The sequence below is a fragment of the Thermobia domestica genome, chromosome 7, assembly GCF_964235325.1.
Source record: "Thermobia domestica chromosome 7, izTheDome1.hap1.1, whole genome shotgun sequence".
NCBI classification, from domain to species: Eukaryota; Metazoa; Arthropoda; class Insecta; order Zygentoma; family Lepismatidae; genus Thermobia; species Thermobia domestica.
In genome coordinates this window covers 194,277,025-194,292,580 of record NC_137460.1, presented here as the reverse complement: position 1 = coordinate 194,292,580, position 15,556 = coordinate 194,277,025, and the positions used below count along the sequence as shown (strand labels likewise).

At 36.2% G+C, this 15,556-nt stretch overlaps 1 protein-coding gene across 1 annotated transcript; it reads right to left on the bottom strand.

The window, feature by feature from the left end:
- Positions 1 to 789: 789 nt before the first annotated feature.
- On the bottom strand, positions 790 to 2,682 carry LOC145689457 (zinc finger protein 862-like). The gene has a single exon (XM_081763620.1). It carries the CDS (start codon positions 2,680 to 2,682, stop codon positions 790 to 792), a length of 1,893 nt encoding a protein of 630 aa, XP_081619746.1.
- Between the last annotated feature and the right edge of the window lie 12,874 nt (positions 2,683 to 15,556).

Sequence of the window (15,556 nt, the reverse complement as noted above, 5' to 3'; positions counted from 1 at the left end):
CTTGCAGTTCGTGTGTAAACCGTACGTTATAATAAAATATTAAAATATAAATTATCGCATCTTATTATCGCTTATTTCACGACCAAAGAAGGATAATAGACTATAAGAGGAATATAAAGTAAGTAAACTGACAATTGTAAAAAATTCAAAACCGGTCCAGGGTTCTAGAAGCTTTCCTGAAAGAAATCACAATACATTATTAATATTTTAAAGTCACAATGGTATCTATTATTTCTAATTAGTACAGCACCCATACGCATCATACACATACAGAAACAGAAAACATAACATCACACCTCATGTGCAGTAAGAAAGTACACATACACATAAGACACATACAGTCAGAAATCCGATTCAAACTACTCACTGAGCAAAACAATACATTTATTTAAAAATTAATAACACATTATTAATTTTTACTATAAAGGTATTGTTTTACTCAGCGAATAGTTTAAATCGGATTTAAGTCTACTAAAGCAAAGATTGTACAATGGAAAATATTACAGTAACAGAAAACACATATCAGCAATCAGACATTAACACATAAAAGCAAAATATCTATATGTGTACAAAACTACAAGAGAAACAGAACATTATGTTTTATAATCACATGCAAAATTTTCCAAAGTTACCGGTATAACTTTGATGAAACAGGCAGAATACCAAATCAGAGGGAAAGTATGTTGAGTTAATACTAAAACATAAGAGCTACTTGTTAATAAGAAAATTAAGTTCCACTCTGTTAGTTCCACATTGTACTTATATTTCCTATGCCAACCTGAAAATGGATTAGGCCTGAAGTAGCAGAAAGTCGTCACCCTCAATTTCAACATCACTTTCTGAACTATCCAGCTCTGGCAGAGGCTGAGATCCCTGTCTCCATTTTTTCTTCATCATTCTGTTGGTAACTTTCATGCTGTAGCACTTACTTCTTCTGAACATTGTCTTCGCATGGAGCAAACTGTCTATTGTAGTTGTTAAAAGTATGTTCCTCTGTTTGGTTTTAATCAGAGTTAGCTGAGAAAATATTCTCTCTACACACGCTGATGAATGAGGTAAACTCAGTAGTGTGCACATGAAACTGGAGAGTTTGGAAAATAACGGTTCTCCCAAAACGTTTTTCAGATTTCGTATTGCTGGCCAAAATTTCTCAGGATCATCCAATGGAATATTATTCTCTTGTATCTGCTTCTTAAAAGTTGGAAGACTTCGCCATTCAGTGTTGATTTTCTCTAGCATATTTTTTCCCAATACATTCGGAAAACGAATGGCAAGTTGAACAATGCTACATTCACTTCCACTTACAGCTATTTCGGGATTTAAGGACTTTAGCAACTTGATGGTTTTGATGTCTGTAGCTAAAAACCTATTCTGAATTTCAGATGCCAATTCAATATAAAATTGAAGACAGCGGTTTTTCACTTCGGTTAAGTCTGTACCCGTGATAGACTCCTGACGGATCATGTTATGCACCTCCGCTTCAAATTGAGCCCCAAAATACATGTCTTCAGTGGTTTTGAACTGCCTTGGGTCTGAAACATGTATTTTTGTGAAGTCTGTTCTATCAATATATTCATTCCTCATGTAGTTCCTGAGAATACACTTAAAATAGCTCTCCATTGACGAATAGAGAGTGACTATCTTTGGTTTTTCAGCCTGAAAAAGTTTGTTCATCTCCGTAACAGTTTCAAGAATGTAACTCAGGAAATAGTAATATAACTTTAAGACATTGGTTCTTAAAGCATTGAGTATGGTTTGGGCCGAAACTAAGCCATCTTCTAGTGAAGCACGTTGAAACACCAGTAGTAGGGCATTCCATTGTTCCAAAATTCTGTTGACAACACTTAGAAGTGAAAGCCACCGGGTTCCTGAAAGCCCCAGAATCTTGTGGGAAGGTACTTCTGCAAAGACTTGACACTGTTCTAATTCTAGCAGACGTTTTGGGCTATTTCGAAAGTATGCATGAAGGTCACGACAGAGGTCTTCAATGGCTCTTGGTAGCTTTCTACATGCCGCTGATGCTGCAAGATGCATTGAATGACAAATGCAGCCAATGGTAAAAATGTGAGGAGAATATTCCATCAGCCTAGTTTTCACGCCCGAAATATGTCCTTGCATAACATTTGCATTATCTGCAGCATAACCAATTATGTTTTCAAGTGGGATTTCATGGCGTTGTAGCAATTCTTTCACAGCAGTGTATATTCCTTCGGCTGTGTTTGATTTAAGTTCTATGAGTCCAAAAAAAGCATCATTCACTTCGTTATTTTCTTCATTGAAATATCGTGCAATGCAAGCTAGTTGCTTCTTCACTGTCAAGTCTGTTGTCTCATCCAAAATGATGGAGAATTTGTTATTTCGCAAATGGAGCACCAACTCTTCTCTGCAGGCTTCACCGAGAACATTTGTGATCAAACCTTTAGCTTTGGTTCTTCCACATGTTAGCTTTTCGGCAACCGCTGAATCTGGGCAAATCGAGTGAATGAGTTTGGGAAGATGTGCCACTGCATTCATGGAAATGTTGTGTTCAACTGCGAATGCTGCGAGCTTTATTTCTCCCTCCTTTACTAGACGAGTACGATTTAGCGCTTTCTGATCCTGAACAAATTTGGGAACAGGAATATTTAATTTCTTCTGTTTCATTCGTTCCTTGTGATATGCAGTTTCAGCATGGCGTTTCATATGATAGAAACTACCACTAAGCGGCTTATTGCACACTGCGCAATAAGATCCTTCTCCTGCTTCAGAATTTGGCCTTAACTAATCCTTGAAATTTGCTTTACTTGTCCATTTTGACGAGTACTTGTGTTTGTATTTCTTCATTTTGGTTGCTTTTCTTCATTCCATCTCATTTTTTCATCGAAATCTGATGCGTCTTCTTCAGAATATTTACTGTAAAGAATTTCATCATCATTTTCAGAAGAAACATCTGCAACGGAACTGTCATCTGATTGCTCTTTATTTAGTGGCTGTTTTTCTTCTTCATCTCTTTGGCTATGCTGTTTCTCTGCCTGTAGTTGGAGACCTTTTCCTCTTTCATATTGCAGCTGCTGTTCTGTGTCCTTGTTGGTAATTGCTCCTCGCTCGCGCTGATAGACTGCTGTATTGGGCTCTTCCAGTTGTTCTGCATTCTTCTTGGAAGATGGACCTTGTTCAGATTCCTCTGAAGTAACTTTTTGCTTTTTGGACATTTTCTGAAAATACTGTAACACAGTCTGTTGTTTCTTTCCTGGCTGTGATGATTCCATATTTTGATATTCTGCCTACATTTACTGTGAACGTTTACCTGCAGACAAGGACATGAACAGGAATAATAAATGTAAATCACTTCATACACCCATAAATAAAACCAACATTATACAATCTAAAATGTGTGTTATGACTTGAAAGTAGTTTATTTCAGCTATGAGTGTATCATTTTAGTCAATATCCGATTCTATTATCATTAAAACTATTATGGTTCCAAGAAGGTGGCATTACCGCTGTATGGCAGGATCACACGAAATCCGAGAATAAACAAAGGAATGTTATTCAGTTTTCCCCCCAAATACTAGGTTATGACCCTAGTTTACTTCGTAGTGACTATTGTTCGGAATACAGTGTGTACGTATGGCATAGAAACTAGTGCATAGAACACGAACCAACTTGTGGTAAGTGACCACAAAAAAGCACGAATGCTTTCTAACCGAGGCAGGGCAGGAGCGCAGCACAGCGGCCCGAGCGGCAGCGAGGGGATGCATCCGTAGACAGAAGGTGTATCAGCGACGGTGGATATATGCATATTCGACGAGAGTTAAAAAAACACTATATGCCATACAATGCTTGCCTTATGTGTTGCACAGCCTCGGGGGAAATACTAAACGCCCTAAAAAAAAGTACCAAAACGTACTAAATTAGGTTAAATTCGATTAGGTTTGGCTAGATGTTTCTCTTCTTTTCTGTTGTTTCAATCCGTTTCCACATTTACGATAAACGGTTTGCGTGTTTAGTAGACCACTGTTTACACAATTTCAACAACTGACACTCCTAATTTTTGTATAAGTCGATAAAACTCAAACACGACATGACACAATCTTGTCATTTACGTACCATTTCCACATGTCTTTCCCATAAATCATAAAAAGTGTAACTCTTTGCCGAAACAGGGGCGGATGCAAGGGGGTGATCTCCCCCAAAAGATGAAACTTTCTTATTGTATATATAAATAAAACCCATCCCAGGGTCTGGAGCTCTTAACAGTAGTTCTAAGTACCAGTATTACAAACCACCGCCCTCCCCCAGAAGTCTGTCTTGGATCCACCCCTGCCGCCAAATAGTCCCTTCCGCCTCCATTTTTAGTGCCACTTAGAACATCAGAAACAACTAACAACAACGAGTATTTTCTTAACTTCAACTCTTCTTCACAAACCAAAATAAATTCTCCAATTCATCTGGTAAATTTTCTAAAATTCGTCCGGCAACACAACAGTTAACTCAAGAAAGTAAAAAACAGGAGTTCACTCGAGCAGAGGGTTCTACGAAATAAAATATTTACAGGTACATTATGATGTGAAAACATTTTCGTAAAGGAATTATAGTACGAATATAAGTAATTACAGCATATTGAAATGAATTTTGAGTGAAAAGTATCGTATGTGTAAGTGTGCCCTTCCACTATCCTCATTTATGCGTATACGCCCCATCGCTGGCGCGCATTCTCCCTACAGACGCAACGCCTCGCTGCTGCTCGGGAAATTCTGCTGCGCTTCTGCCTGATTCGATTAGATAGCCTTCGTGCTTTTTAGTGGTCACCTAGCACAATTTGGTTCGTGTCTGCAAGTAGTAATGGAGCTCCTCATTTAGTGGATACTCTGCTAAAAGAAATACCAAGCTTTAACATAACCTGAAATTGTAAGAAATGTGTCAAAATTTGGTAGTTCTGCTCGAGTAATGCCAAAAACAACATTGTGAATGATGAGCAAAAGAAACCAAATATGTTTCAAGGAGTGCCGTTAAATTGTTCATCCTATTTTGAAAATAACTTGTAACCAGGGGGTCATTCTGAGTATTAGGCCGAAAACAGTGCTAGTTGCCTGAGACGAAGAAATACTGGCAAAAAACGTTTGTCGTCGCAGCACTTTAAGTTGTAAGATAAGAGTGAAAGAAAAAAACTTTGCAAGTTTCTACATTTTGGCATTAAATTCCGCCTGATACACAGCTGAACTAGCACCAAACCTAATACACATATCGTACTACACTACGTCTACACAAGTAAAATTTGAAGATATATTACTGTATGTAGCTCTTATTTCAACCATACGATAAGCATGCCTGGTTAGGTAGGGATATCATTATACATATGAGGCCGGCAGTTGCCATGATTTTGCAACGTTTCGTTTTTTTTTTTTTTTTGTCAAAAAAGTGAAATATTTTTTGCCCACCTATGATTATCCGTTATCTAACTTTAACTCTATACATAAAATTTGTTATAACGCGTAGATATATATCTATAAAACGCAGAAATGTTCGGGTACCTTTATATTCTTCAATATTGGGTCACTAGTAAACAAATTAGCCCTGTAAGCCAACTACGTCATTGTACTTTTTCGTTCAATTATCATTTTGGTGCAGAATCTTTTCAACGACACATAAATTATAGACTTACTTGAGCACACGCTGGTCTTCTTCAGAATATTTAACATGTGATGCAATATGTGTACTTTTTTAAAAAAGATGTCAACCTAAAATATCAACCACATTGCTTGTTGTTTCCTTTATGCGCCCAATTGTTTCTCTTTGTCAATTGTTTCCCTTCTTCTTCTTCTTCTTCTTCGGTATCTTCTTGCCTTAGAATTTTGTTTCCCCGTATTGTTCGAATTACGAATGTTCCTCACAAAGTTTATACTGTGGTGCAACGTCACAGAATCAATGTTCAACAGTATTTTTTAAAAGTCCAACACACAGTATGAGTAAACGTAAGATGTAGGAAAAGTTCTGGTGACGCTTTTGAAAATATTACAAGTGTTGGTTAAAAGGTGCTGAATTGGGTAGAATAGTACCAACTTTTTCACAAAAAGGGCTGAAAATGCCAGCGTGGTACCAACGGGCCGATGAATAACAAAAAGGGCTGAATTTGGTACAATTGTACCAAGTGTGGCAACAGTGGTAACTATTTAATGGTAGGTTAACTGTATGCTCCTTTATCTGGAGTGCAATGTTGCCACATAGTGCAAATCGCGTGTTGAGACGAACATCCGAATGATATATAATTTTATACCGTATATTTTTGCTTTGTTCTGACCTGCAGAATAGTGTTCTGTGGTCCGTAGGCGCCACTTTTAGAACACTCGATACATATATATATATATATATATATATATATATATATATATATATATATATATATATATATATATATATATATATGTGTGTGTGTGTGTGTGTGTGTGTGTGTATAACTTTTTGTTGGGTTGGCAACACAGTTAACTCGTTTTTATAAAGCAGTACATGAGCAAATGTCCCCCTGCTAATATTTGCATGGTGCAAAATTTCAGCATTCTATATGCATTGGTTTACAAGTTACAAGAGCGTTTCAAGATAAATGGTTCAATCTGTATATATTCCACCCCTTCCATGGCAATAATGTCATATACAATTTCTGTGACTTTACTTTATCCTTTTCAATATCTTCCATGCGCTGTGCAACTTGAGTTATATGAACCTAATAAAGGAGTGCTCCATAATATTATGAATTGTAAATATCCAACACGTTGTACAGTGATTCATATTTTAGGATTGAAGTCAAGCGTTCTTTAAAGCTAACATGTTTTAACTTGCGTAATAATTTCATGCTTATTTTTCAACATGTTTATCGTTCAATAGTATTATTGTTCATGTTTATATGTGATGTTTTGTACGGAGGTAATGCTTGTTAACTATTCTAGCATCAAGTCCTTTCGGAGAACATTTTACAGTTTTTGTTACGGATACTGGTTGAGCATAAATAGGGGCGATAAATGTTTTCAAAGTCGGCACTAATCGCAGAAGAGAAGGAAGAAGGAAGTATATTGTAATTTTTTGTTTGTAACATACAAATTAGGTATCATTTGTCAAATATATGGTATTATTCTTAGTGTAGTAAGAGTAAATAGTCAATTCACATCGATCTTGTGTATGTATTTTATTTGGTGAACTAAGAGGATCCATTATCCATTCATTCCGTCAGTTCATTTTTTGTGATATAATCGTATTCTTTATGTAACATACAATTGGCAAACAATCACTATTTTAATTTCATGATCCAATATAGGCAGAAGAAAAGTAAGTCTTGCATATATGAATAAATGACAGATAGTCATAGATATAAACAATATAAATAATATAAACCGTATAAATAAATCAAAAACTATATAAATAAAATATATCTTTCCAATCTTGTAAAGTTTATGCAAGGGCGTAGGGAAGGAGAGGGTCCAGGGGTGACGGCCCGCCCCAAAGGTTTTCGACCAAGTACTTTGGTACTTCGAAGTTTGAAATTTTTTCTCGGAATAAACACCAATTGTCTTTCATGTACTGTATCTCAAACCAAAATTGTCACTAAGCCGTTAATAGAACAGCCGTGTTCGCCATCGTCATACTCATTCTTTAAAAATGTTTGCATTTTGGAGTACGGAAATCGAGTTTTCCAAGAAATCTCTTCAATTTACTATTAGTTTATCCTAAGGTCTCCTTTGACAGTTGCATGGAAATACATACACACACAGACAGACACACACACATACACACACACACACACACACACATATATATATATATATATATATATATATATATATATATATATATATATATATATATATATTAATGTAGAATTAATAGTATTTGGGATAGCTGAAACGATTAGTTTCAGCGAAGCCCAAGTTCAGCCAAATGGACCTGGAAGCAAAGCAGCACAGGGAGTGGGGGGGTCCATTTTAGCTCGGTCTATGACATCGCACCTCATGAGGCTAAAACCATACCCAATTTTAAATTCTTATTCCCATTCCTATCACGATATTTTATGTCTCAAAGAAACGTCCATTTAAATAACATGGAGATTTTTCTTCTCCCCATTAGAGTCCCTAAAAACTGAAAATATTCACTTTTCGGAATTTTACTGTGGGTAAGTCCTAGACTGCTACAATCATGCCAAAACTGACCATTGGGGCCCTACCCTAAGTGCCCAATAATATTGAAGGCCAAATCACGTCCCGTTTAAATAATATGGGAACAATTTTCAGTTGCCCATAAAACCTCAATTAAGTTGGAATTTTTTGTTATTTACTTGGATGATGATATCGGAAACGTACAAAGATATCAACTTTTAAGTTTTAATTCCAATTCTAGGTACCTAAAACATAAGATTTTAGGTCGGGAAAATCTTCCATAAAATAACATGGGAAAAATTTTCTCCTCTCGATTAGAAATCATTTAAACTGAAAATATTCACTTTTCGAAATTTTCCTCTGGGTTAGAACCGGAACGCTACAGTCATAAGAAGACTGACCATTTTCGCCCTACTCGATATGCCCAATAATTTGGTGGCCAAAACATCTCCCTTAAGAGTAACATGGGGAATATTTTCTCTTTCCCATTAGATCCCTAAAATCACAAAATATTCACTTTTCGGAATTTTCTTGTGGGTTAGTACCGGAATACTACAATTTTTCAGTTGACCATAAAACCTCAATAAATTAGTTTTTTTTAAAAAAAAAACTCTACTGATTTACACCTATGATGCTATCGGAAACGCACACCCAGCCACAAACGTAATTCCCCCTAAGCGTTCTAATTCCATTACTTGGGTCCAGGACATTTGCGGTTGTGAGAACGCCTAGACAGATGCAACCCGAATTACACGAATTTTTTCTTGGTACTGACAGCAGTTGCTAGCGCTGAGGCAAGTCCTTATGGAAGTAAAATTGTGAGTAAATGACGTACGAAACATTTCTCCATTCTGAGATCAATCTCTCTGGTTCAAAGCGTGTTGTCTAATGAACATCATATTTTAATCTCACTATTATTGTGTATGCAATGTATTTTTTCATTATATACTGTATAATCAAAGAAATGAAAACACTGATCACATATGAATTAGAAAATGCTTGAAAGTAACTGATAATATAAAATCTAGAACCACTACTGGAAATAACTTTGTAAGTGATTGCCTCCATTGAGAGACCTCCAATTCTCCTCATTCCAACACCTTCTTCTTTCTGGAGGAGAGAAGTTCTTGCTTATCACATTGAGTATGCATTGAAATTGAAGTTGAGACAAGAAAACTTGAAAATGATTCAGACTGGCCGGGAAACGAACCCGGGTCCACCAAATAGATGTTCAATGTGCTAACCATTCACCCAAAGCGCAATGTAAACTTCCACTCATACTGATACCTAGTTAAAATCGTTTTATGGAAAAATTTAAACAACATACTCAAAAACAACAAAAACAAAGAAATATAAACAAAATATAAATAAAAATATAAAACGAACATATAAGTAACTTGTGTGACTGTCTTAATGAATTACTCGAGATTTCCTTGTTTAACTCAAAAACAAGTTATATAGACGTTCCTAAATGAGTTGAAACTGCGCCATTGGCATAGCCATAACTTGTGGGGACAGGGGGCAACTGCCACCCCAGAGAAACTCCCCGCCGTTCGATGGGGACCAAATCGAGACAAAATTTTCTTAATCCATATACGATAGGAACATGAAATTAGAAATGAAGCATCAAATATGGTCACTACATTACATAAATAAAACAGCACACAAAAGGTAAATAGAACTAAATTGCGTCTTGGACCCATTTCAGGAAAAGAAACGTCTACTATCAGGGGCTCTAGAAATAATATTTATTCGTATGGCTTTGAGGTTTATCAATGTTGTCCTCTTAATAATTTTGTGATGTATGGAGTGGGCACAGGGTGTATCAATCGGAACCGCAGACCTTGCCGTGCGGCAGGGCCCACAGGCTCCTGGACGCCCACAAAGATTAAGAGAAAGTTCGAAAGAGAGGACCCAAGGATCAGAAGAACAACCTTTTCTAGGGGCCCCAAATAAGGTTATTAATGTTTGCCCTCCCCCCTCAGAAGAAATCAAAGTTACGGCGCTGATCATCGGTTGCATGGATTGTCCCGATTTACATTATATTTCATCTTTTCATAACTTCTAATTTCCAAAGAAGAAAAGACGACAGAAATTATTTTCACATTCCTAAAATTGCATCAAACGTGTTGAAATAGACAGTTCTATGTTTATGTTCCACAACTATTAGTTTATTTTCTTATGTTCATATGAGAAATTTGTGGCAAATTGAGGAGACATGATCATGAGGCTGCTGATCATGAGGCGCAATCCATTAGGGGTTCGAATTCCTCTGAATCGGAATTTTTACAGTCCTCAGTATTTCTGTGTTCGAGTTCCTGTAGTGTTTGGATTTCGTCGAAATGACATAAGTTGCCAGTGGCGAACAATACTCCGGTTGGGGCGATTTGTTTAAAATAAATTGTGAAAGCAGGAAACTCCCATTGCAGATACCTGGGTTCTAATCCCGTCGTAGCAGTTATTAATTTTTATGAATGGGAAGATAATGTTCATGTAATTGGTGTTGTAATTATGTCATTCATTATTATTATTATTATTATTATTATTATTATTATTATTATTATTATTATTATTAATATTATTACCACAGAGGGAAAGAAAAAGTAACATAGTCGAAGGTATATTTATGAACAGAAAAGATATAGCGTATGTCAGATTTTTCTTAGGTTTACACATGAACGCAATAATATTATTACGTTCACGAATTTACAGATAGAATTATCATTTTGTGACAACAAGAAATGGAATATAAAGATTTGATAGGTGATAACAGTAATCCATTTTATTTTGCCCTTCTTCAAGGTAGAAAGGTGAGCTGACATCTTAAATACGATCATTCCCCTAACTACCGTTGTAAGTTCGATCACAATTTGCAGTTTGTGCACAGCTACGAACTACTCCTTGGAACTCATTTTTGGCCCATACTACAGCAGTAAGGGCGTGCTTAGTCCTTATATACTCATCAATTGTTGTCCAAACACATTACTTCCCAGACGGTTACGAATGAAGTTGATACAAGATGTAATTTTGTGTTGTTGGCATTTCAGCTGTGAAGGAGGTGGTCTCAACTCTTAGACCCAGAGAAATTGAATATTTTTCATGTTAGTATACATCAGAAGTATCAGTTTTGTAGATTGTAAAAATTTACTGAATTACCACAATAAGAATCCAACTCGCGTTCTCATTATTACGAAACTAATGCTTAAGCCACTACCCTAAGATATCACTGTTCTGGCAGGAGGAAAAAGTGGAGCTGTAGTGAATTCAGTAATTACACACTTTTACGATTCCAGTGTAATAATGCTGAAACTTTCTGATTTCAGTCATGATGAAATAGTAAAGTATTATGCAAAAAGAATAGTCCAGAAAAGTCAATTTTAAATTGAACACTCATGTGTACGGAGCCGCTGCCATATGCTCTCGCCTCGGGCCCTGATTTTTCACGGCACGGCATTGGACATATACCTATCTTAATTGGAATCTGGTGCTTTAGGGCACTGGATTATTTTTTTAAGTTTATTAATTTAACGGACTTTCCTCAGTACCTTGTTTCCTATTTTTACACGTTTTACTCACTTTTACAATTTTTCCACTAACTTTTTAAGAAGAGGGACAAAAACACAAAAACATTGAAGAGAGTAAAAATCACAAACACCATTCGCGCGTTCTTCCCATGCCTGGAGTAAAACAGTAAAATATGGAGAATATGCAATTTTTGGTGTTCCATCTTGTATGTGGTGTCAAATCTGTAAAACTAAACCTAACAAAGAGAAATACTACTACACAAAATGCTCAATATCTTAGCTATTCATGACATAACTATTGCATGATCCGAATAATTCCAGTATATCCACAAATCATCATTTGTCATATTTTACCGAAATACATCATGATTTTTTCGATAACATGATACTTTAAATATTGTTAATACGCAGTTCATTGATCTCAACACTTATTCAATTACTCTCTCATGATCATCACAACCTTAGGGTACTTCCCGCAGATATAGAAAGGTGAAATGTAGTGTCCAGGCTTGGTGTAGCATGCAAGTAAGCAAATAAAAGGCAACAGGATGATATTTCCCTCCGCTAAGTCCCCTTCAATGGAATGTGTAGTCTATTCAACCAAAAGATGTGAAATCCAATCAGAGAATTCATAAAATACAAAATATTTGGACAAGGCTCGAGTTTGCAATGAAAGTAATAATAATAATAATAACAATAATAATAATAATAATAATAATAATAATAATAATAATAATAATAATAATAATAATAATAATAATAATAATAAAGGAATAACCGAATTACAATATCAACTAGTAAGCAATACTTTCCAATCAAGGAAAAGTAATAAATGCCACACCAGGATTCTAACCCGGGTTACTGTAACAGCAGTTCTCTGCTGTAACACTTTGCCATTAATTCCTCAAAGAAAATAAACTAGTAGTTATGTTAGATAATCATAGCACACATTATATCTACACGTGTTGTTATAATTCAGAGAATGTGAAAATAATTTCTTTCGTATTTTTTCTTTCTAAAATAGAAGGTAAAGAAGAATTGTACGAAATAGGCACGAGAGAGTTCGAGCCAGTTTTCACTCAAACTCGACTCGACACAAAACAGATATCTTTGAGCTCGAGACGAGAACTCAACTTGCAAAATTGCCTGCAACTTCACTCGAATTTGACTCGAGTTTCGATTCGAGTGGAGTCAAAACTAAGAAAATCGAGCCAAATGCTGTGTGTAGTTTCAAGTACCTTCTTCAAGTATCCTACATAAATAATATAATTATTATCAATGATGCTACGAGACTTCTACAAACTATTATTATTATTATTATTATTATTATTATTATTATTATTATTATTATTATTATTATTATTATTATTATTATTACTGTGGATCCGTATAGTAAAACTACAAGCTTATTTTAATGAAAAATATCTTATGAAAATTTTCAAACACCTTTGGCAAGGTTTGAGCCTACGCCATTACAACAACGTTGTCCTAGAACACTCGGCCACGAGGGCCGGAAGCAATTTGCCTTAATTTCAATAATATGTACGTCATGACTCTTGCTGTCTTATCTGTATCGGCCAATAAGGTCAGAGGGTATCTGAAATTCTTGGAATCTCCCACAGACCAAGGTCTCCGGCGTCGTTAGTTAAGCCTCTGGTACCGTTCCATGCACAACAAATTAACTAAGTTGACAATATTGAGAAATCTGACAATAATATACGAATATATATTATTTCTAGTGCCCCCAATACTAGGTGTTTTTTCTGAAATGGGCCCACGACCCATGATTGTTTTATTTACCTTTAGTGTACTGTTCTGTTTATATAATGTAGTGAATCTCTTTGATGCTTCACTTATAATTTCATTTTAGTATCGTATATGGAGTAAGACAATTTGTCTTAAAATGAGAACCCCTTGAACGGCGGGAAGCTTCCCTGAGGGTGGGGGCAGCGCTCCCCCACCCCAACAAGTTAGGTCCGTCGTCGTGGCAATCATTTTTTTGACTGGAAGGTATTGTTTACGTAATTGATTTTCTAATTCTGTTATTTCTTTATTATTATTATTATTATTATTATTATTATTATTATTATTATTATTATTATTATTATTATTATTATTATTATTATTGAAAGATCGAGACTTGGCTACATATTTTATATTTTATGAATTTTCTGATACTCTACTTTGGGGGGTTTGGAGGAGAGAAATATTTTCCTGTTGCTTTTCATTGGTTTACTTGGATGCTGCACCAAGACTGGATACTGCATTTCACCTTTCTATATCTACGGAAAGTACCCTGAAGTCAGTGATGATCATAAGAGAATAAAGGAATAAGTAATTATATCAATGAACTTTGCGTATTACCAACATTTCAAATATCAGGTAGTCAGAAAAGTCATGACGTATTTTGGTAAAATATGACTAATGATGGTTTGTGGATATACTAGAGTTATTCGGATCATGCAATAATTTATTATGAATAGCTAAGATGTTGAACGTTTTCTGTAGTAGTATTGCTCTTTGTTTGGTTAGGATTTACAGATTTGATTAGGGATGGCGTGGGTTAATAGAAACTTGACACACAGCCCAACGTGACCCACTCTGACCCATGATCCACCACCCACCTTGACCCACTCTCACCTACTACCCATCATGACCCACTCCGATCCACCACTCACCATGACCCACTGACCCAACAAAACTAACCGTCAAAAATTCTGACACATGATCCACGTCCTCCTTTCTACCGACTAAAGAGTTTATACTTGTAATAAAACCAGGTTGCCAAGAACTAACAAATCGGGTTACCGCTAGTGTCCCACTGCCGGCAGGGATTCGTTGAGTCACGCGATTCGTTCGTCGAAACAGATATTTCGCTTCGGGGAGTTGAAGTTACCACGGAGTCGCAGCGAGGAGTACGTTTTGGTCCGCGCTCCTTCGATTCGTCACGGAGAATTGCAAAGGGACCAACACGAACTATCGCCAGTCTGTGCATGCTATTATTATTCTATATTACTTTTTCCTCACGCATTGTTCCTAAAGTGAGCTCCGGGGCTCAAGAATAACCTATGCTTCATCATGAAGTGAAAAATCTTGATTGCGATAGTTGTATGTATTTAGATGGCAACTGTCGTCGATCATTAGAAAGTGAGTATGGAAGAACTGTGAAATAAAATAAATAGACATTCGTCATTTTGTTATAAAATTACTTGGCGAACGCATTTAATCTTATACCAAAGTTATCGTCTCATATATACGGTTAAAAGAGCTCTCTGATTGACCAAATTAAAACGATCTCAACGATTTATTCCTTTACAAGCGGCGTTTCCTTCATCGCCTCCGGGGCGAAGTCGGAACAATACCCACCCAGTAATCATAAGGTTGGTGATTGGAGCCCCCTGCGGTTTAATTTTCTGGTACTTTTTTTCAGTGTTTTTAGACTCACCTTAATTCAATCAAATCACACATATAGGCGATTTAACATATTTTGGGGGAGTAATTTTGTGGTTGTTTGGCGTTTTGTCGCGTCAGAAGATGCTGTCTACAATGCAGTGAGCAGAGAGGGTCTGTGGCTCAGAGTGTGTCATAGTGAGTGATGGGTGGTGCGTCGCAGTGGGTCACGGTGGTTAATGGATCGCAGTTGGTCACATCCTGTTGACCCACAACCCACTGACCCACTTTAACTTTGGATTTGACACTACATAATAAATGGAAGACCCAAATTTTACTGTTAATCATATTTTATTGTTTTACTTCAGGCAAGGGAAGAACGCGCGAATAGTGTTAGAGATTTTTACTCTCCTTCATGTTTCTCTGTTTTTGTCCCTCTTCTTAAAGAGTTAGTGGAAATCTGTAAAAGTGAGTGAAACGCGTAAAAATTGGAAACAAGGTACTGAGGAAGGTTCGTCA